Below are 23,162 nucleotides of genomic sequence, written 5' to 3' on the forward strand. Positions count from 1 at the left end.
GTATCAACAATACTCTCAGCCGGGCCACCAGACTGACCAAGCTACGTTTTGCCAAGCGCTGCGCCAGAAGCTCCGGAGAAAGGTTCCCCTTCCTAATGCCCTGGCTTGTTTACGTACTCTTGAATTACAGAATAACTGTCTCCTGTATGAGATCAGAGGTTGATGGCCATAGCAACCAGGGCATAACCACAGCAGCGGCTGCGGAAAAGAAAAACCCTCTAGGCACTTCGAGATCTCGGACGGAGGAGCGCTTCGCGCAGGCGCAGCACGATCTGCGTCGCTCACAAACGCGCGGGGCATTATTAAGCCTCGCGAGAGGTGGGGCGTGTTCCTCAGGCGTCGTCCGTTGACAAGGATCCATGTTGTAGGCCGGACGTGGGCGGGCAAATTACAACACCCGGCCCAATGGAAAAGAAGACCACAGGTCCTCGCGGCCATACAGGTCGCCGGAAACTTGGCGGCTCGGGTATTAAGCGGAGCTCAAGGAAGGGAGTGCGCTCAGTAAGTGGGGCCGAAGGATTGGTCGGCGTCAACGGCCGGGCGGGAAGAGGGCGGAGGCTGGCGGGAGGCCGCCTGGTGAAACGTTAGGGATGGGAGCTGGGCGGGAGGTGGGGTCTGATGGGTGGAGAGGGGCAGTCCCCTGAGGAGCGGGGCTGGTGGAAAGGCTAGGGGGTGAGATCTGAGGGAGGGTGCGCTATGGGGTGGCGTTAAGTGGATCGTTCAGGCTGGTGTCGAGGCTGGGGCTAGTTCCGGCCGACTTAAAGGGTAGGTGATTGATTGGCCTGGGAGATAGGCCTGAAAGGGCAGGTTGAGAAAAGGAGGCGGTCCGAGCGAGGTTAGCGGTATCTGAAGGGAACCAAGCTTGGTGGAGTGGAAGGGGGCGGTGACTGGAAAGGATCCTTGGGAGATCCGGATCGAACGCGCGGTCTCCATGCCGAGCCAAAAAGCGAAGCGCGGAATGAGAATCCTGTTTAAAAAAAAAAAAAAAATTAAAGAAAAAAAGCCCCGGAGCCCAGGGGCGGGTCCAGGTGGAATGATGGACACCTCCGTGCCTTACAGGGCGTGGCTTAGGAAGCTCTAGGCACTGTGGAAAGGATGGATGGAGTGGAGTACATGGGGCGGGGTCTGGAAAAGGGGCTGGAATGTGGGGTCCTCAGAACATCCAGCCCCTTCATAGGCAACTCCATCTCTGCCAGAGCTGCGCCAGGGGTGAAGGCTCCTCAGCCATGACCTCCACAGGCCAGGATTCCTCTACTAGGCAACGAAGGAGTAGGCACAATCCCCAATCGCCCCCTCATGACTCCGGCGTTACCTCGGTGAGGCCCCGGACCCACAACCGAGGAGGGAAAGGGGAAGTAAGCCCCCCCCCCCGGGTTCGGTTCGGGACTCTCATCCTTCTCTCTGATTGGCAGAAGCGAAGTGTTAAGAAGGGTGCTGTACCTCGACCCAGTCCCAATCTAGTGGAGCTAAAGAGGAAAGGCAGAATGAAGAAGCTCAGCCAAGCCGTCGAAGAAGACCTAATCCTGGGACTGCAAAGGCTGGTGAGAGGAACGTGGCTGCAGTATGGCCTTCTGTAACAATCAAAACCCTACCTAGATGGTATGAGATGATTTTTCTGATCCAGATCCTCAATCAATTAATCTCTCTCCCATTCCTTTTTCTCTATCTCTCCCCTCCTCTCTCTCTTCTCTATCTTTCCCCTGCTCTCTCTCAGGACTTGGACACTGAAGCAAAGCTATCGGTTGGCACTGGTTTGGTGTTTGATGAACAGCTTAATGATTTCCACTGCTTCTGGAACGACAGGTGAGGCTGTTCCCAAATTAAGAAATTTATACACATTTAGCTGCCCCTGCCCAAGTAAGAGTAAATCTTTTCTTTTTTGAATATGGTATCTTTATTTATGTGCGTGAAAGAGGGAGGAAAGAGAAAGACAGAAAGAGAGGAAGGAAGGGGGCACACCAGGGCTTGCAGTCACTGCAACCAAACTCCAGATGCATGAGCTTCCTTGTGCATCTGGCTTCTGTGGGTCCTGGGGAATGGAACCTGGTAAATCAAGCTTTGCAGGCAAGTGCCTTAACTGCTAAGCCATCGCTCAAGCCCAAGAGTGAATCTTTTCTTAAACCAGTCTAGAAAGTGGAAGCAGGCTGGATGTGTGGCACATAACTTTAATCCCAACACTAGGAAGGGAGGCAGAGGTAGGAGGATTACTGTGAGCCAGCTTAGTGACTTTCAGGTCAACCTAGGCTAGAGTGAAACCCTACCTCAGGAAAAAAAAAAAAGAAAAGAGGGCTGGAGGGATGGCTTAGTGGTTAAGGTGTTTGCCTTCAAAGCCAAAGGACCCAAGTTTGATTCCCCAGGACCCACGTTAGCCAGATGCACAAGGGGGCACAGGTGTCTGGAATTCGTTTGCAGAGGCTGGAGGCTCTGGTGCGCCCATTCTCTCTCTCGCTCACTCGCGCACCGTCTTTTTCTGTCAAATAAGTAAATAAAAATAATTTTAAGAAAACAAAGTGGAAACAGTTTTAGGAAGGCAGGGCTTATTAAAAGTATTCTCATTTAGCCAACATTTACTGAGTGCCTACTGCATGCCAAGAGTTCGTGATACAAATGCACTGGACAAAGCAGAAAGGTTCTTTCTCAGATAATTTATTGGTGAGGAGGGGTAATCCAATAAGCAACCAACAACAATATGAAATGTTTAATGAAGATTAAAAAAAATACCAGAATAGTGAGTCCCAGGAGCAGCCTGGGCTAGGGTGAGACCCTACCTCAGGGGAAAAAAAAAAAAAACTTTAATCCAGAGGTAGGATCACTGTGAGTTCAAGGCCAGTCTGAGAGTACATACTGAACTCCAGGTCAGCCTGGGCAAGAGCAAGACTCTGTAAAAATAAACCAGGAAATTCAAGAATGTTTGTTTATTTTATATTTGTTTATTTATTTATTTAGGTTTTCAAGGTAGGGTCGCACTCTGGCCCCAGGTTGACCTGGAACTCACTATGTTGTCACAGGGTGGCCTCAACTCATGGCAATCCTCCTACCTCTGCCTCCCCTAAGTGCTGGGATTATTAAGGCATGTGTCACCATGCCTGTTTTTTTTTTTTTTTTTTTTTTGAGACAAGGTCTCACTTTGTAGCTCAGGCTATCCTGGTACTCATTATGTAGCCCATGCTGATCTTGAACCTTCAGTGATCCTCCTGTCTAAACCTCCTAAATGCTGGGATTATAGGCATGAGCCACTATTCCTGGATGGGAGTTTTCAGTAGAGGGGCCTAACCTAGCATGCAGGGTTCCCAGAGCAGCCCTTGGGGACAAGACATTTGTGCTGGAACAGGACTACACTTCCATCTGCCCTACTTATCAAAAGAATCAGCTAATTCTTTTTTTCCTCTGTATTTAAAATGTATTCAGTATCTGACCTCTCCTCACTGGCCCCCTGCTTCCGACCTCCACATTGAAGCCTAAAAAATATGTATGAAATGATGTTACCTTTCTTAAAATACTTCAAGGGCAGACCATTGCTCTCAAGGTAAAGTCCAAATTCTTTATCCTGGCTTCTAAGGTTCCACATGATTTGGCTTCACATCACCTTTTGTGACCTACTCAGTAAATCCTCCCACTCATTTCTTTTCAGGTCACTTTCCCCTGCCGCTGGTCCCTTCACAATTTTTCCAGCATGCCAGGCACTCTCTTGCCTTAGGTCTTTACCCTTAACTGATCCTTCCCACTTTCACAACTCAGTGGGACTCTCACAGAGGCCTTTGACCACTACCTTTCTCCCAAGTAAAACCTAAGATATTTTCCTAACCCCTACCATTGTTTGTTAATCATTACACTTGTAAGTTTACCAATTTAGTAGCTACCGCCTCTATCCCAACCTAAGACTAACTTATGATAGCAAAAGACTTCATTTGCAGAGTACATATTTACCATTTGTCCAGGAGTTAGTAGGAGTAAAGGAGTAAACAAAAAAAAAAAAAAACCTGTCTTGAGAGGAACAGAAAGACAGAAGTAAACATATAAGTGGTAAATGATAGAATGTACTAGAGCAGTGCTATAAAGAAGAATTGATGATGAAGAGAAATTAATAGTTTAGTGGAAGGGATGCTTACCTTTTAATATAACAGCCAGGGAAAGCATTGCTGACATTTCCATTTGAACAAGGATCGGAAGGAAGTAAGACAGCCATGGAGCCATCTGGAAAAACAGGCAAGGAGGATAGCTAGAGCGAAATTTGTAGGCTTGGTTGAAGATATCCTTCAATTGACAACCAGGGAGGCCAGTGTAGGTGAAACAAAGTAAAGAAGGGTCAGAAAAGTGATGGTGCAGATGGCCTGTGGGCATGATAGAGATTTTGGCTTTTACTAGGAATGGTGTAGGAGCCATGAAAGGACTTTGAGTAGTAAAAGGAAGTGATCTAATTAGAATTTATAACCACTGTCTGGCTGCTGTTGGGGAAGTGAAGGTGAAAGTGGAGAGGCTTTGGAGGAGATAATGTGACAGCCCAGGCCAGAGGTTATGGTGCTGGGGAGGAGAGGATCAGACTCCAGCAGTGACAAGAGGCAAGGCTGATGTTACAAGTAAGGGATAAGCAGCTGTAGCACAGTGGATGGGTCAGTGTGGCAAGAGCAGAAATGGTGCTCCTCAGTGTCCCCATGTCTGTCTATTTGTCTGTCTGCATCTCATCTCCCCAGCTTCCCTGAATGCCCAGAACGGCTCCATGCTATCAAGGAGCAGCTGGTCCTGGAGGGCCTCCTGGATCGCTGTGTGTCCTTTCAGGTAAGTCTGCCAGGCAACACTGGGTGGAGGGCTGCGAGCTGGCAGGACCTGGACACACTCTATACTTTATCCCTGTATTTTTATGTCTCCTCAGGCCCGGTTTGCTGAGAAGGGGGAGCTGATGTTGATTCATAGGTGAAGACTTGGAAGCTTGGTAGGGTGGGGAGGAGGGTCCCATGGACCAACCAGGGCAGACTAAATGCTTTGGGAAGGAATGACAGATTCTGTGTCTAACCATGGACAAGTCCCTAAGCCTCTGAATTGTATCATCACCAACCTAAATTCCTCAGGAAGACTAATGTGTCAGATACTGACAGTAGATCATAAGCCTGTGATAAGCTATTATTATAATCTGTTTTTTTTAGCTGATAGAGATGTATGGACAGAGTGATCAAGAGAGTCCTACTTACTGGGCAGCAGGAACCCAAGATGAGGCCTGGTGCAGTTGCACCTCAGACAAAGCTAGTTTAGCAGAGGGAGTATCGGAATTGAGCTCTGGGAGGCAAAAGTGGATAATCCAGTGAAATGAAGGGATAGACAGCTGGAAAAAAATCTTGCCTAAGGCTTGGAAATGGGATTTGGATGGCTAGAGCAAGGAAAAAAAGATATGACTGGAGCTAAGAGGAGTTAGGGATAAAATGGACTGTGGTTTATATCCCAGCTGCTCCCACAGTTTGATGTTGAAAGAGGACTGATTTGACTAGAGGTCTGTTGTACAGGGGGCTCAGGTAGGGCGGGGTCAGAGGTCTAAATCCCATCTCACATCTGTTTCCCCAGCTTGGAATACATTGATCTGATGGAGACAACTCAGTACATGAATGAGGGAGAACTCCGCCTACTAGCAAACACCTATGATTCAGTTTATCTGCATCCAGTATGGATAAGAACTGTGGGCTCAGGGAGTGGCAGCAGTCCTGGGTTCTCCTATATCCATGTCTACCCCACCCTGGGAAGAAATAGAGCAGATAGTACAGTTCATGTTTTCTCTCTCTGTCTGTCTGTCTTCAGAATTCATACTCCTGTGCTTGCCTGGCCACAGGCTCTGTCCTCAGGCTGGTAGATGCAGTCCTTAGATCTGAAATCCGGAATGGAATGGCTGTCATCAGGTAAGCCCCTCCAGAATTTGACTACTTACATTTTAAAAAGTCCTTTCCCCAGTGGTGGCATAAGCCTGTAATGCTAGCACTTGGGAGGTGGAAGCAGAAGGAGCATTTCAAGGCTAGCCTTGGCTACATAGCCAGTCTAGGCTATATGAGACCTTGTCTCCAAAAAAAAAAGCCCATTCTGGGCTGGAGAGATGGCTTAATGGTTAATTTGTTTGCCTGCAAAGCCAAAGGACCTCGGTTCAATTCCCCAGGACCCACGTAAGCCACATGCACAAGGTGGCACATGCATCTGCTGTTTGTTTGCAGTGGCTGGCAGCCCTGATGTAACCATTTTCTCTCTCCCTCTCTCTGCCCCCCTCAAATAAATAAAAATAAAGTAAAACAAAACAACAACCAAAAAAGCCCTTCCTTGCTGGACATGCTGGCACACACCTTTAATCCCAGCACTCAGTAGGCAGAGGTAGGAGGATCATTGAGTTTGAGGCCACAGTGAGACTGCATAGTGAATTCCAGGCCAGCCTGGGCTAGAATGAGACCTTACCCTGAAAAAACAAACCAAAAAAAAAGGTTCTTCCACAAATGTAAAATGTGGGCTGGAAAGATGGCTTGCCAGTTAAGGTACTTGCCTGTGAAACGTAAGGACCCAAGTTCATTCCCCAGTACCCATGTAAGCCAGATGCACAAAATGACACATGGGTCTGAAGTTCATTTGCAGTGGCTGGAGGCCCTGGCATACCCATATTCTTTCTTTCTCTCTCTTTCTCTCTCTGTCTCTCATATCAATAAGCAAAATAAATAAATAAAATATATTTTTTTAATTTATTAATTTATTTATTTGAGAGCGACAGACACAGAGAGAAAGACAGAGAGAGAGAGAGAGAATGGGCGCGCCAGGGCTTCCAGCCTCTGCAAACGAACTCCAGACGCGTGCGCCCCCTTGTACATCTGGCTAACGTGGGTCCTGGGTAACCGAGCCTCGAACCAGGGTCCTTAGGCTTCACAGGCAAGCACTTAACCGCTAAGCCATCTCTCCAGCCCCTAAATAAAATATTTTTAAATGTAAAAAAATGTAAAATGTGAGCTGAAGAGATGGCTTTACAGTTATGGTGTTTGCCTATAAAGCCAAAGGACTCAGGTTCAATTCCACAGGACCCACATAAGCTAGATGCACAAGTATCTAGAGTTTCGCTCTTTACAATAGCTAAAGGCCCTGGAACACCCATTCTCTCCCTCTCTCTATTTACCCCCCCTCCTATTCTTTCAAATAAATAAATATAAAATATTTTTAAAGTGTAAAATTTGTTGATCTGGTTAAAAAGGCACAAAGGGGGATATCATAAAAAAAAAAATCCCTGTCACCACATTCCCTGTATACTAGTTTCCTCTCCTGGGAGTTAGTCATTATAATCAGTAACTCCTATGTCCTCCCACCAGTAGTTTGATTCCAGGAATAAATATCACAGTCCATTGATTTGAAAGTACTTATGATTTCCTGTCTGGAACATCTTGAAATTCAGATGCAACTAACAAACTGACATCTCAAATTAAATCAGGAGCACTTTCTGCTTTGTTGTTGCCATGTGAAGTTATGGAACATCTTGTCACAGCTGACTTCCTAAAATTGATGAAATGCAGAAGATAGAGCCCCCTCACCCGCACTCTAATTTTAACCACCAATGATAGTGAGCACATGATGTACTCCTTTGCAAACCATGCATTTTTTACTTAGATGTTTTGGAAAGCTTTTTCTAACAGTGTATAGTTTAGATCTGAGTGAGATGCCATTGTACAAATGCACTTTTAAGTTAATCACTTCTCTGCTGATGGTCACTTTGGTTTTTCCCAAACATTTAATATTTAAAACAAACACCATAGTAAAGACAGTGCTACATTGGTGAACATGTTATCTTTTTGTTAAATTGGCCTTAAGCTAAGTCCATGCAGCAGAATGACTGGGTATGAGAATGTAGGCACAGATAACTTTTTTTTCTCTTTTGGGGGCACCAAGGGTCGAGGTAGGGTCTTACTCTAGTCCAGGTTGACTTGGAATTCACTATGTAGTCTCAGGCTAATCTCAAACTCACAGCGATCCTCCTACCTCGGCCTCCCGAGTGCTGTGATTAAAGGTGTGCACTACCATGCCTGGCTATTCTCTTTCCTTTTTTTTTTTTTTAAGATAGGGTCTCACTATATGTTCTGAGCTGGCCTTGATCTAGAAATCCTGATTCAGCCTCCTGATTGCTGGGATTACAGACATGTGCCATCATGCCAAGTGGGTACATGGATAACTTTAGTGAACATTTTTAAATATCCTTTGAAGAGACCTTTAGATTGGTGATGGTGAGGGATCAAGGGCCACAGTTACTCAGTTCCTAGAAGATTTGTGGTACCAATGCTGGAAGAATTGATGGTCCAGAATTAGGGGAACAAGGAAGGGTCATCTCTAGAGGACTTCCAAGTCTGCAACCTTCCCTGTCCTGTCCAGGCCTCCTGGACACCATGCCCAGCGCGGTCTTATGGATGGGTATTGCATGTTCAATCATGTGGCTGTGGCTGCCCGCTATGCTCAAAAGAAGCACCGCATTCAGAGGTCAGTAGCACATAACTCATGTGATGGGGATGGCATTGGGTAGGGTACCCAGGTCTGGGCTATACCTCCAGATTTCTCTTGGTCCCCTGACAGTCTTACCTCTTCTGCTCACAGGGTCCTTATCGTGGATTGGGATGTACATCCTGGTCATGGAATACAGTTTGCCTTTGATCAGGACCCCAGGTACACCTGAAGTTCCACCCTAAGTGCTAGACCCCCAATGAGTCTCCTAAACCTCAGATCTAGTCATAATGGGCCAGGAAGGAGAGGAAGGCATTCTCACTCATTTGGATTGCTTTGACCAGGAAGCATACTGCTCCCAAGTACATTTGTTGTCTTCTAACTACTCTGAGGCACAGACTGTTGAGTTTCCGTTTTATGAATGGGGAAACTGGGCTGGAGAGATGGCTTAGCAGTTAAGCACTTGCCTGTGAAGACTAAGGACCCCAGTTCAAGGCTCTATTCTCCACTACCCACGTAAGCCAGATGCACAAGGTGGTGCATGCATCTGGAGTTCATTTGCAGTGGCTGGAGGTCCTGGTGCGCCCATTCTCTCTCTGTCTCTCTGAAATAAATAAATAAAAATAAAAAACAAAAAATAAATGGGAAACTGAACCTTTCAAGTGACATGGTGCACATAGAAGTAGAAAAGATGGTGTTTAACCCACAAGTATTTGGAGATCTTGTTTACCAATTTACCCTTGTGTTGGAGTGGACCTCAAAATAATACTTAGTTGTTTTCTTTTTTTGTTTGTTTTCAATTGTGATAGTACTACAAAATAATTGTGTGTTGTTTTTGTGTTTTGTTTTGGTTTTTCAAGGTAGGGTCTCACTCTAGCCCAGGCTGACCTGGAACTCACTATGGAGTCTCAGGGTGGCCTCAAACTCACAGCGATCCTCCTACCTCTGTCTCCCAAATTCTGGGATTAAAGGTGTGCACCACCACACCTGTTACTGTTTTTTTTTTTATTTGATTTTAGTTTATTTATTAGAGAGAGAATGGGCATGCCATGGCTTCTAGCCACTGCAAATGAACTCCAGACACATATGCCACCTTGTACATCTGGCTTACATTGGTAGTGGGGAATTGAACCCGGGTCCTTAGGTTTCATGGGCAAGAGCCTTAAACACTAAGCCATCTCTCCAGGCGCAAAGTATTGTTAAAAAATAAAATAGAGGACTGGAGAGATGGCTCATAAGTTCTAATGGTCCAGGTTCCATTCCTCAGTACCCACCTAAAGTCAGATGCACAGTGGTGCATGCATCTGGAGTTCATTTGCAGCAGCTGGAGGCCCTAGCACACCTGTTTTCTCTCTATGTGTCTCCCTTCTCTCCCTCCCTCCCTCCCCCCCTCTCTCCTTGCAAATAAATAAATGTTTTTATTAGAAAAATGGTACAAAGCCTTATTTTAAAAATAATAACACTTAAGCTGGGTGTGGTGGTACATACCTTTATCCCAACACTCAGGAATCAGAGGTAGGAGGATCACCGTGAGTTGAGGCCACCCTGAGACTACATAATGAATTCCAGGTCAGTGTGGGCTCTAGCCTAGAAACCCTACCTCAATCAACCAAAACAAAATAATAATAACTAAATAATATAGAAATGTCTAAAGAAGAGTCCTCTAGGGCTGGAGAGATGTCTTAGCCGTTAAGCGCTTGCCTGTGAAGCCTAAAGGACCCCGGTTCGAGGCTCGATTCCCCAGGACCCACGTTAGCCAGATGCACAAGGGGGCGCACATGTCTGGAGTTCGTTTGTAGTGGCCGGAGGCCCTGGCGCACCCATTCCCTCTCTATCTGTTTCTTTCTCTCCCTCTTTCTCTCTGTTACTCTCAAATAAAGAAAAATGACAAAAAGAATATTTTTAAAAAAAGGAAGAAGAGTCCTCTAAAATTCCGATTACCTCAAAAATAACTTGCCAGTTTATAGCATCACAGGCTTTTTATACATGTATAAATATTTATTGTTTTTAGTAATACATGTACTGCCCAGTTGGATAATCCTATGTTATAAATGCATCTCATTTTTTATAATGACTGTATTCTGTTGCATGGCTGTATCTCTGATCAGTTAGTCTTAAGACATTAAATGAGTAGACCCAATAGCTCTTGGGATCTTAGACCTGAGTCTAGGATTCGTTGGTCACCTGATGGGCAGCAGTATTTACTGACAGACAGGTTCCATTGGGAGACTTAAGTGAATGAATAGGAAAGTGGGTAAAAATAGAAGCATCGAGAAATGGAAAGGAAAGGATGAACAAAAGGAAGGGTAAAATAATAGAAAAAGAGAGGTATGAATTAAAAGAATTGGAAAGCTGGGCATGGTAGCATACACCTTTAATCCCAGCACTCAAGATGCAGAGGTAGGAGGATTCCCATGAGTTTGAGGCCATCTTCAGACTACATAGTGAATTCCAGGTCTGAGCTAGAACAAGATCCTACCTCAATAAACAAAAACAAACCAAAAAGAATTGGTGAGGGTTTGATTTACCAGGAGCCACATCAGCACATGATGACATATATCTGGAGTTCATTTTCAGACGCTGGAGGCTCTGGCATGCCTATTCTCTCCCTCCCTCCGTCCCTCCCTCTTTCCCCTTCTATGTCAAATAAATAAATAACGAGAGGGCTGGAGAGATGGCTCAGCAGTTAAGGCACTTGCCTACAAAGCTTAAGGACCCTGGCTTGACTTCCTGGTACCCACGTAAGCCAGATGTACAACGTGGGTATGCATCTGGAGTTTGCAGTGGCTGGTGCGCCCATTCTCTATCTCTATCTCTCCTTGCAAATAAATAAAAATTGTTGAAGAGCTGGGTGTGGTGGCACACACCTTTAATCCCAGCACTCGGGAAGCAGAGGTAGGAGGAATGTCATGAGTTCAAGGCCACCCTGAAACTCCATAGTAAATTCCAGGTCAGCCTGGGCTACAGTGAGGCCCTACCTCGAAAAACCAAAAAAAAAAAAAAAAAAAGAATTGTTGAAAAAATAAGTGGGTGAAAGAATAAATGGGGGCTGAGGACATGGCTTTGTGGTTAAAGGCTCTTGCACCTAAAGTCTGCCAGCCTAAGTTTGATTCCCCAGCACTCAGGTAAAGCCAGATGCAAAAATTGATGCAAGCATCTGGCATATATTTGCAATGGCAAAAGACCCCAGTGTACACACATAAATGTATTCTTAATATTTTTTGTTTTTTATTTTTATTTATTTGAAAGCGACAGTCACAGAGAGAAAGGCAGCTAGAGAGAATGGGTGTGCCAGGGCCTCCAGCAGCTGCAAACGAACTCCAGACGCGTGCACCCCCTTGTGCATCTGGCTAACGTGGGTCCTAGGGAATCGAGCCTCGAACTGGGGTCCTTAGGCTTCACAGGCAAGCCCTTAACTGCTAAGCCATTTCTCTAGCCCTAAATATATTTTTTAAAGCCGGGTGTGGTGGCACACGCCTTAAATCACAGCACTTGGGAGGCAGAGGTAGGAGGATCGCCATGAGTTCAAGGCCACCTTGAGACTACATAGTGAATTCCAGGTCAGCCTGGGCTAGAGCAAGACCCTGCCTAAAATATATGTGTGTGTGTGTGTGTGTGTGTGTATGTATGGAATGAATCAGTGGTTGATAGAAGAGAATATGTGATTGAATAAAATAAGCTTTGGCCACTATGGTTTGGGAGTGTTAGATTTGAGTCTCTTCTCCAACTTTTTATCTATGCTGAGGATTGAGTCCAGGGTCTTACATACTAGGCAATCCCTCATCTCTTCTTTTCTCTGCCCCTAGTGTCCTCTATTTCTCCATTCACCGCTATGAACAGGGCCGATTCTGGCCCCACCTTAAGGCCTCTGACTGGTCCACCATAGGTTTTGGCCAAGGCCAGGGATATACCATCAATGTGCCTTGGAACCAGGTGAGTAAGTGCCTGCCAACCCAAAGTGAGGACTTGCCCTGCCCTCCCACCAGCACAGGGAAGGTGGCTGGCTGTGCACTACCGTGCCTCTGTGTCTACAGGTGGGGATGCGGGATGCTGACTACATCGCTGCTTTCCTGCACGTCCTGCTGCCAGTTGCCTTTGAGGTCCTGAGAATCCAGGAAATTGGAGGGTGAGGGGCAACATTAAGGAATGACCCATGGAGGCAAGTGGTCTCACATAATCTTGTTCCCTCCTCAGTTCCAGCCTCAACTCGTCCTCGTTGCTGCTGGATTTAATGCTCTCCGAGGGGACCCCAAGGTAAGGCACACTCATTAGGGTGGCAAATAGGCACCAGGGACTACACTGAGTTACCCTCCATGTCCCCTCAGGGAGATATGGCTGCCACTCCAGCAGGATTCGCACAACTAACCCACCTTCTCATGGGTCTGGCAGGAGGCAAGTTGATTCTGTCTCTAGAGGTGAGTGACTTTTATCTCAGCCTGTGGGTCCTGGAGGGCTTAAGAACAGAGATTTGGGGGCTGGAGAGATGGATTAGTGGATAAGGCGTTTGTCTGCAAGGCCAAAGGACTCAGATTCGATTCCTCAGGGCCCACATGAGCCAGATGCACAAGGGTGCGCACACATCTGGAGTTTGTTTGCAATGGCTGGAGGCCCTGGTGTGCCCATTCTCTCACTCTCTCTCCCTCTTGATCTGTCAAATAAATAATTTTTTTAAAAGAACAGAGATTTGGGGCTTTTGAAGTGTAGCTCAGAGGTAGAATGCTTACATATATGTGTAAGGGGTCCATCCCCAGAACCTCAAAAAGTGAAACAGGGGCTGGGGAGATGGCTCAGCAATTAAGGCATTTGCCTGCAAAGTCAAAGGACCTAGGTTTGATTCCCCAGGATCCACATAAACCAGATTCATTCATTCATATTCCCCCCTCCCTCCCTCCCTCCTTCTCTTCCTTCCTCCCTCCCCCCCCATAAATAAATAAATAATTTTTTAAAAGTAAAACCAGAACTGTCAGGTACCCATGAAGTTCCTGGCTGAGCATTTCCATATCACAGTTCTTTGTGCCTGCATCTGCTTTCCTTACATCATATGGGCAAAGTGATCATTGTAATTACCTCATATCATTGTCCAATAAATTAAATGAAGTCACCCTGGAAGTAAGTTACTGCTTGGCATATAGTATCTACTCCAGTGTTGTTATTGTCAGTATTTCTCCGTGGTGAAGGCTGTCCCTCTGCTTAACCCTCCTCACAACTCCTTCTTCAGGGTGGCTATAACCTCCATGCCCTGGCTAAGGGTGTCAGCGCATCACTCCACACCCTTCTTGGAGACCCTTGCCCCATGCTAGAGTCTACTGGTGCACCCTGTCTCAGGTGAGCTTTGTTGGAACATGGAAAAGAAAAGCCCTTATTACTCATCTTGGGACCATTTCATCACATTTCTGCTTCTTCTACCCCCAGTGCTCAGAATTCGCTGTCCTGCATTCTGGAAGCCCTTGAGCCCTTCTGGAAGATCCTTGTGAAATCAGGTAGGAGGTGGAGAATGGGCATGATGCAGGCTAGGCTGTAAGGACAGACTCTTCCTGATTTCCCCTCTTACTCTTTTGGACCATCTTGTTGGGGAAGGCCAGACCCTCTCTTACCTGGATAGGTTTCAGGCCACCCACCCTTTTATATTTGGGTCATATTTGGGAAGTAGGGTGATCTGAGCTCTCCTTATAGTTGAAACTCTGGAGAAAGATGATCTGGAGGAAGAGAAGGCAGAAGAGGATGAAGAGGAGGGAACCTGGGAAGCTGCTGCACTACAAATGGAGACATGGCCAGTGCTGCATGGTCGCACTGGCCTGGTCTATGATGAAAAAATGATGAGTCATTGCAACCTGTGGGACAAGTATACACTCAGAGGGCTGGGGTAAGTGGTGGGATCACCCCCCACACACCCAGCACTTAGTCCTTAGCTCTGGTTTCTTCCCCCCACTACTAGCCACCATCCTGAGACACCCCAGCGCATCCTGCGGATCATGTGTCACCTGGAGGAGCTGGGCCTTGCCTCACGTTGCCTCATCCTTCCAGCGCGACCAGCCATGGATGCTGAACTGCTCTCCTGCCACAGGTCAGATGCCTTGCCAAGGGTAGGCAAGCCCCAGCAGAGTTCTGGGGGTGGACCTTGGGACTCCTCTCCAAAGTAGGTGGATAGGGACCCCAGCAGAGGAGTCTAAGTTCTTGTCTGGGTGTGGGGCTGGAGTTGGGAAGGGAACAGAACCACCTCATTATTCTGCATATATTCCTCTCTGCCTCCAGAACTGAGTATGTGGAGCGTCTCCGGGCAACAGAAAAGATGAAAACCCGGGAGCTGCACCGTGAAGGTGCCAACTTTGACTCCATCTACATTTGCCCCAGCACATTTGCCTGTGCTAAGCTCGCCACTGGTGCTGCCTGCCGCCTGGTAGAGGCTGTGCTCTCAGGAGAGGTGCGTCCTTTCTGGTTGCCAGGGTACTTCAGCTCAGGAGGGATGTCCTAGGTCAGAAGGCCAGGGCTGGAGAGTTGGCTTAACGGTTAAGAACCCAGATTCGAGGGGGACCTCACATAAGCCAGATGCACAAGGGGGTACATGTGTCTGGAGGTCGTTTGCAGTGGCTTGAGGCCCTGGCGCACCTATTTTTTCTCTCTCTCTCAAATAAATAATAAAATAATTTAAAAATAGAGAAGGCTACCTGCTACTTTTAAGTCTCTGAGATAGTTGAACAGCACTTAAAGAGATGATGAGAGTCCCTGCTCTCTGGGAGGGGAGATAGGTAAAGGGGACAGGGAAAGGAAAGAGAAAAAAAGAAGAGGGTAAGTGTGAGGGCCAGGGATCCAGCTTTACTCACTGGTTCTTGCAGGTTTTGAATGGTATTGCAGTGGTACGCCCTCCAGGACATCATGCAGAGCAGGATGCTGCATGTGGATTTTGCTTTTTCAACTCTGTGGCTGTGGCTGCTCGCCATGCCCAAGCCATTACTGGACGTGCCCTGCGGTAAGAGCTCCTTGGACACCCTCAAAACCTGATCCTTGCAGAGATGTAGATCAGTTCCCCCCCCCAGCCTATGCTAATTCAGCAGAGCTTTCACAGAAATAAGCAAAGGTCCACTTGTCCAGCACTTCCCCCAGAAAGGAATAACAAGGGTTGTCTCAGTGTCTACCCTGCTAGGATCCCCAGTTTGTGGTGCCTAGGCACTTAATAATCAGGATCCAAGATCCTATGCCAATATCCATGACCTCTAACAATCATCCCAACAGAATCCAGGCTTAGGCACTTATTGCAAAAGACCCAGAATCTAGCACATGACACTTGGGCACTCAAATGTGGGGCCACTTCCCTACTCATTCCCCAGAAGGTTCTAGTGCCCAGCCCTGAGCCCTTGCTCAGACCCACAGTGAAGCTGTCAGAACCCAGGTTTAGGCTGTCATCCTTAAAGATAGCCAGTGCTTCCCCAGGAGACAGGGCTTTGCTACCAACCACAAATGCTCCCACAGACCCCAAGAGTCCAACCATACACCTCTCCCAGGGAGCAAGTATCCCAGGTTACTAAGGAATTGTCCCCTCCCCAGGATCCTGATTGTAGATTGGGATGTTCATCATGGTAATGGAACCCAGCACATGTTTGAAGATGACCCCAGGTAAGGGACTGGGTGACTTGGGGCAAGAGAATGGTGGAGGAAGGTACTGAGCCATGTTACGGGGTGCTTGGAATCCTGACTAGCTATGGTCCCTTTCTCATCCTATCCTCTCCCCTGCAGCGTGCTATATGTGTCCCTTCATCGCTATGACCGTGGCACCTTCTTCCCCATGGGGGATGAGGGTGCCAGCAGTCAGGTAGGCAAGGCCGCAGGCACAGGCTTCACTGTCAATGTGCCCTGGAATGGGCCCCGCATAGGTGATGCTGACTACTTGACTGCCTGGCATCGTCTGGTGCTTCCCATTGCCTATGAGGTAAGGCTCCAGTTGCTAGGTGACACCTGTGCATATGTATGCTTCCTCCTTATGTTTCTGACTGCCAGGTGACTGATCATATAAGATAGCTTATGAGTGAGTAGCTGTATTAAGGCTTTTGGGGCAGGGGTGACTGTGATGGCCTTGTGTATCTATCTGACTGCACACATGCTTTCATGCAAGTGCCCCCTCTGTGTGACATTTTATGTGCAAGGAACTGTCTTTGCTGTGTGTGTGTGTGTGTCTATTGTGTGTAAGGTGACTGGAGAGATGGCTTAGCGGTTAAGGCATTTGCCTGCAAAGCCAAAAGATCCTGGTTAGATTCTCCAGGACCCACGTAAGCCAGATGCACAAGGGGCACATGCATCTGGAGTTCATTTGCAGTGGCTAGAGGCCCTGGCATACCCATTCATTCTCTCTCTCCCCCCCCCCCAAATTAATTAATAAGTATAGTTTTAAAAAGTGACTATATATTATTGTCCCCTTTAAAGAAAGCAAGGTATGTGCCTGTTCAGTATGAGTTGCAGTCCTGTCTGTGTGGTACTGTCAGATTGCATGCAGAGTTTGTGGCACTAAAATTATCACATATTCTGAATGTATAAAAAGCATCATATGCATTTATGTCCTGTGTTTGACCTTGAGAGAGAGGACATGTCAGTGTCTCTTAACATCTGAGTTTCCATATTCCTTGTCTTATGACTCAGTCTGTATCATAACTCTATCTCATGTCCCCTTCTGTCCATTTGTAGCATCTCCTCATTCTATGTCTGTGTCTGGTGTGTCCTTGTCTTTGGCAGTGTGTGTCTGTCATGGTTCCTAGGTCCAAGTCCATTTCTTGGTTTTGGTTTTGGTTTTGGTTTTGGTTTTTTTTTTTTTTTTTTTTTTTTTTGGTTGGTTTGGTTTGGTTTTTCGAGGTAGGGCCTTTCTCTAGCCCAGGCTGAGCTGGAATTCACTATGAAGTCTCAGGGTGGCCTCAAACTCATAATAATCCTCCTACCTCTGCCTCCCTAGTGCTGGAATTAAGGCATGTGCCACCATGCCCGGCTCCAAATCCATTTCTTATATCTTTATATCTTATATCCCCATCTTCTGCTCCTTATTTTCAGGTCTCTGGTCCTGTGTCTTCCTGTCTCAGAATTGCATTCCCATGCTTTCATTGTCTTTGTCTCCATCTTTTACTGACTACTCAAGCCCTCTTCCACATACCTAATGTGTCTTTTCTCTCCTTACCTCAGTTTAACCCAGAACTGGTGCTGGTCTCAGCTGGCTTTGATGCTGCACAAGGTGACCCACTAGGGGGATGTCAAGTGACACCTGAAGGTTATGCCCACCTCACCCACCTGCTAATGGGCCTTGCCAATGGACGCATTATCCTTATTTTAGAGGTAACTCTTGGTTTTCTTCCCATGGTAGAAGGATTGTTTGAAAAAGTTGATTGTTGTTCAGAACAGTTCCCTGAAATCTTTGAGTTTAGATCCACCTGGGACTGTTGGTTCATAGTAGGCATTAATAAGGACAATAACAATAGGATTAGCAGCTTTAATTTAGCAGTTGCTATGTGCACAATGCTCTTCTCAGCACTTTTTGTGTATTATTACCTTGGTAAAGTAACACCATGAGGTAGGTTCTGTATAATTTATCACTTTCCTATGTCATGATCAAGGGAACTAGCTGTGTATGGTAGTACATGCCTAAAATCCCAGCAGTTGGGAAGTAGAAACAGGAGAATCAGTAGTTCAAGGTCATTCTCAGCTATATAATAACTTCAGGGCCAGCCTGAGCTACACAAGACCATGTCACAAAAAAGCCAAAAGAAAATCAGGGAACTGAAGCACAGGGTAGGATAGTAACTAACCTGAGGTCACCCATTTAATAATGGCAGAATTGCCGGGCGTGGTGGCGCACGCCTTTAATCCCAGCACTCGGGAGGCAGGGGTAGGAGGATCACCGAGAGTTCGAGGCCACCCTGAGACTACATAGTGAATTCCAGGTCAGCCTGAGCCAGAGTGAGACCCTACCTCAAAAAACCAAAAAAAAAAAAAAAAATAAAATAATAATAATGGCAGAATTAAGGCTTAAACATAGGCAGCCTGGCTCTGGAGTCTGCTTTTCACCAGTATTTGAACTCCTCCTAATGACATTACAGGTCAGTAAATCCCTTGACCTTTTGTAAATGACTCAGTGTCCCTATCCCTGTGCCTGGGTTTCCTGTCTTAAGATGAGGCTAGTTCATCATGGAGGAGGTCCTGCCATATGGCATGCACTGTTAAAGATGCTTTCTTACTGTTCAGCATTGTTCAAACATTACCTTAACCTTCTCAGCAAACTTATGTGTTCACTATTTTATACACAAGAACAGTAAGTCAAAGAAATTAACTGGCTTAGATACAGAAAGTAGTGCATGCATCTGGAGTTCGTTTGCAGTGGCTGGAGGCCCTAATGCACCCATTCTCTGTCTCTCTCTGTTCCTCTTTTGTTCTCTCTCAAATAAATAAAAATAAAATCTTTTTTTAAAGAAATTAGAATTGTGAAAAGAAAAAAAGAAAAAAAAATAGCTTGTGGCAGGCCAGGGAAGAGCATATACTGAAGTGGAGGATTAGCAGCTTACTGCTAGCACACGTGCCTAGCATGTGCAAGACTCTGGGCTCAGTTCATTGGCACCAAATAATAATATGATCTTGTCAGCCCAAGTTCAAATACTAGTATTGCCTCTTCAACTGTTGTGACCCCAAACAATCCATTTAGCCACTTTGAGCCTTGATTTCCTTGTGTGTGTAAAGAGTAGAAACTCTATCTGCCTCTTTCTCTCACTCACACTCAAAATAAAATATAAAATAGGGTCTAGGCCAGGCATGTGCATACCTTTAGTCCCAGCCCTCAGGACACTGAGGTAGGAGGATTGTTGTGAGTTTGAGACCAACCTGAGACTACATAGTGAATTCTAGGTCAGCCTGGGAAAGAGTGAGACTCAACTCGAAAAACCAAAATAAGTAAATAAAAATAAAATAGCCAGCCAGGCGTGGTGGTGCATGCCTTTAATCCCAGCACTCGGGAGGCAGAAGTAGGAGGATCGCTGTGAGTTTGAGGCCACGCTGAGACTACATAGTTAATCCCAGGTCAGCCTGGACCAGAGTGAGACCCTACCTTGAAAAACAAAAATAATAATAAAATAAAATAGCCAAAAGAGATGTAGAACTACTTACAGTATACTCTTCCAGATACAAAATGGCCTGGATATCCATGATCTCACAGTGCCTGGCACTACCTACACAGGACCCTCATAATAGGAGGAAAAGATGATGACATCAAAATAAAAGAGACTAATTGAGAGGGGAAGGGATATGATGGAGAATGGAGTTACAAAGGGAAAGTGAGGGGAAGAGAATTATCATGATTTATTGTCTATAATTATGGAAGTTGTCAATAAAAAAATAAAATAAGGCCTGGAAAGAAGGCTTAGTGGTTAAGGTACTTGCCCACGAAGCCTAAAGACTCAGTTTCAATTCTCTAGTACCCACATAAGGCAGATGCACAAGGTAGCTCATGCATCTGGAGTTGGCTTGCAATGGCTAGAGGCCCTGATGCACCCATTTTATCTCTGTCTCAAAGAAATAAATAAAATATTTAAAAATAAATTAATTTAAAAATCTGGGTATGGTGCCACACACCTTTAATCCCAGCACTCATAAGGCCAAGGTAGGAAAATCACCATGATTCCGAGGCCACCCTGAGACTCCATAGTGAATTCCAGGTCAGCCTTGGCTAGAGTGAGACCTACCTTGAAAAACCAAAAAATAAAATAAATAAATAGAATCTGGCACACAGTAAACAATATAAATGTAAGATATCGTTAATGCTATTGTTATCTTGCACTTGATAACATACTTTGCCTTCCACAAACAACCATCTCTCACAGTGAGTGAAGCCCATCTTGCAAATGTAAATTATACTCATTTGTTCCTGGTATCACACTCAACTCCAGATTTTAGGGCCCTAGAATGAGGAGGAGGGAGAATCAGAGTGTCAAGACATCTGACCCTCCATATTCCCTGAAGAATCCTCATTGCACTCTTCCTTCCCCTTTACATCAACAAGGGTGGATACAACCTAGCTTCTATCTCTGAGTCCATGGCTGCCTGCACCCACTCACTCCTTGGAGACCCACCACCCCTGCTGCCTTCACTGCGGCTCCCACAACCAGGTGCCCTGGCCTCAATCACTGAGACCATACAAGTCCATCGCAGATACTGGCGCAGTTTGCGGGTCGTGAGTGAGTGGACATGGGAGATTGGCCGGGGGGCTCGGGGGGGACTCAGGAAAGAAGGGTGGGGATTAGAGGCAAGAAATGGGACAACACTCACACTCAGGTTTCTCTATGGTTGGTTCCAGAGGTAGAAGACAAGGAGGAGGTCTCTAGTTCTACGATTGTCACCAAGAAGTTACACAAAACAGCCAATCCTGCTTTGGCTAAGGGAATGACCATGCCAAAAAGAAAGGTTCTGGAAGCAGGGACTAAAAAGGATACCTCAGCATTATCTTCAAATGAATCCTCTCCAAACAAATCTAAATCAAGGACAGCTAAGGTGGTGCTCACTCAGAGCCAGTCATCAGAGAGAGCCACCAAGAAAGATACATTGGACCAGCCCACCTCTGAGGAAACTGTAGGAGGAGTCACAGTGGACCAACCTTCCTTAGAAGTATCCACAGGAGAAGGCATGTCTGACCAGACCACCTCAGAGGAGGCTAAGGGAGGAGATAAGCTGATCCAAACTCCTCCAGCTTCATTAACAGACAAGCAGACCCTAACAGTTTCACCTGTGCAGGGAACTGCAGCCCAGCTATCTCCTGCTCTTGGTCAGTTGACTGGAAATCTCAGCACTTTGGAACTAAACAGTGAAGCTCAGGTAAAACCCACCAAACCTGGGGGGAAAGGAGAACAGGTAAGAATGCAGTCTCTTAGGTACATCTTTTCCTTCTTTGTGTCCAGGAGACCCCAGAATCTGAGGAGGGCCTACTAGGAGAGGCATCTGGAGGTCAGAATATAGACAGCTTGATGCTAACACAAGGATTTGGGAACCTTGCTGACCAGGTGAGCACAGGAAGAAACTAGAGTTATGCTTTTTTCTTCCCTGTTCATGTCTCTAGGCAGCAACATAGGGTGTGTAATGGGGAGATGAAGTCCTTGACTTACTCAGTTTTATCCATCCCCTCCAGGAAATATTTTATGCAGTGACTCCACTATCCTGGTGTCCCCACTTGGTGGCAGTATGCCCCATACCTGCAGAAGGCTTGGACATAACCCAACCTTGTAAGGCCTGTGGAACACTCCAGGAGAATTGGGTGTGTCTGACTTGCTATCAGGTACAGAATGGAGGAAGGGAATGGGGTGGAGGTTGACCCAGCAGCAAACCTCAGGGTGGTGCTAAGTACCCCAACACTCTTCAATTTCAGGTCTACTGCAGTCGTTACATCAATGCCGATATGGTCCAACACCACAAAACATCTGGACACCCACTAGTCCTCAGCTTTGTTGACCTGTCTACCTGGTGTTACCTCTGTCAGGCCTATGTTCACCACCAGGTGAGCCTGGGCATATCCTTTAACCAGTGCACATTTAGCCCATCCCACCCATCCACATCCCTTCTGTGATTGGGGAAGAGGACAACAGACCCCTCTGCATGGCTGTCCCACAAGTATTAGAGTGGGAAGGGGCTGTGGCATAGTCCAAGAGACACGGTGGTTAAAGGCTAGAGTGAGGACAGCCTCTTTGTTTTTGCCTTCTCAGGATCTTGAAGATGTGAAAAGAGTCGCCCACCAGAGCAAGTTTGGGGAGGACATGCCCCTCACACACTAAGTTCCGGAACATGTTCTTTCTTTACCTTCTGGGGCCTCAGAAAAAATAAACTTAGTTTGTTACAACATGTTACTTGGATAAGAGTGACCTCAGTTTTCCCCACCTTGAATTTCCTTTGAAAGTCACCCATGGGTGCTTATTTAAGTGTAAATCCTTTTAAGAGGATTGAATTGTGTTTCATGTGTTCAATTGTGGATCTGCCTCTGCCCACTGCTTGCTTGGAGAACACCACTACTCCCGAAGGAAACAGTGGAAGCTCAGTAGTCCCAAGAAGGGACTGAAATCACAAGAATAACATTGAAGGGGGAACAAGTGACAGTTACGACAGAGCTGCATATTTAATAAAGTTTTAAGTTGTTACAAAACCTAGAAAAAGGCTTTTAATTTGAGTAAGTTGAGAACCCCACATCCCCAGCCAGCAAAACTGATGAGTAATGAAGGAAAGAGGTCTTTATCAGGTCAGACTTTTGCCTATCCATTGCCCCAAAAAATCTAAATGAAAGTGGAGCAAGTAGCTTGATTGGCTCTCCTGGAGATTAAATAGTAGAATCTGTGAGAAAGTAAGTGCCTGCCTTGGAATTAGGGGCCTCACGGGCATTAATAGCCATGCCCTGGGCTGGTAAGAAGAAAACTCAGGCCGGGCGTGGTGGCGCAAGCCTTTAATCCCAGCACTCGGGAGGCAGAGGTAGGAGGATCGCCATGAGTTCGAGGCCACCCTGAGACTACATAGTGAATTCCAGGTCAGCCTGAGCCAGAGTGAGACCCTACCTCGAAAAACCAAAAAAAAAAAGAAGAAAACTCAGCAAGTAGCCTCAACAAACCTGTTTGTCCATCTTTCTCATTGGCCTGCTTGGTAATAGGTTCAGTTTTAACATGAATATGGTGTCCATGGGTAGCATCCTGAGAAAAGGTGATGTGTCATTGATCAGAGGTGGGAAACTAGAAGACAAT

General features: G+C 46.3%; 1 protein-coding gene across 5 annotated transcripts; it reads left to right on the forward strand.

Annotated features, from left to right (window-relative positions):
- Positions 1-265: 265 nt before the first annotated feature.
- On the forward strand, positions 266-22,280 carry Hdac6 (histone deacetylase 6). 5 transcript variants are annotated; one of them, XM_045140376.1, is made up of 29 exons: positions 266-501; positions 1,197-1,316; positions 1,413-1,541; positions 1,715-1,803; positions 4,692-4,776; positions 4,871-4,911; positions 5,554-5,650; positions 5,785-5,882; positions 8,368-8,472; positions 8,587-8,655; positions 12,240-12,366; positions 12,468-12,533; positions 12,628-12,687; positions 12,759-12,848; positions 13,652-13,758; positions 13,846-13,913; positions 14,107-14,275; positions 14,369-14,497; positions 14,686-14,854; positions 15,267-15,400; positions 15,976-16,044; positions 16,165-16,357; positions 17,593-17,742; positions 20,453-20,558; positions 20,747-21,261; positions 21,345-21,446; positions 21,572-21,718; positions 21,809-21,937; positions 22,143-22,280. In XM_045140376.1, exons 1-29 carry the CDS (start codon positions 406-408, stop codon positions 22,209-22,211), a joined length of 3,528 nt encoding a protein of 1,175 aa, XP_044996311.1. In that variant the 5' UTR covers positions 266-405; the 3' UTR covers positions 22,212-22,280. The 5 variants fall into 5 exon arrangements, with proteins under 5 accessions (XP_044996311.1, XP_044996312.1, XP_044996310.1 ...); XM_045140375.1 differs by having other exon boundaries at positions 275-501; positions 20,453-20,627; XM_004670102.2 differs by lacking the exon at positions 266-501 and adding an exon at positions 630-765 and having other exon boundaries at positions 20,453-20,627.
- Positions 22,281-23,162: the final 882 nt, after the last annotated feature.

The sequence above is a fragment of the Jaculus jaculus genome, chromosome X (assembly GCF_020740685.1).
Source record: "Jaculus jaculus isolate mJacJac1 chromosome X, mJacJac1.mat.Y.cur, whole genome shotgun sequence".
In the NCBI taxonomy this organism is placed as follows: domain Eukaryota; kingdom Metazoa; phylum Chordata; class Mammalia; order Rodentia; family Dipodidae; genus Jaculus; species Jaculus jaculus.

Coding starts and splice junctions, on each gene's coding strand:
- Hdac6 (XM_045140375.1), top strand. CDS start 406: ATGGAAAAGAAGACCACAGGTCCTCGCGGCCATACAGGTCGCCGGAAA. Junction 8,473..8,586: donor AAGAAGCACCGCATTCAGAG/GTCAGTAGCACA, acceptor TTCTGCTCACAG/GGTCCTTATCGTGGATTGGG. Junction 14,855..15,266: donor AGGCTGTGCTCTCAGGAGAG/GTGCGTCCTTTC, acceptor TGGTTCTTGCAG/GTTTTGAATGGTATTGCAGT.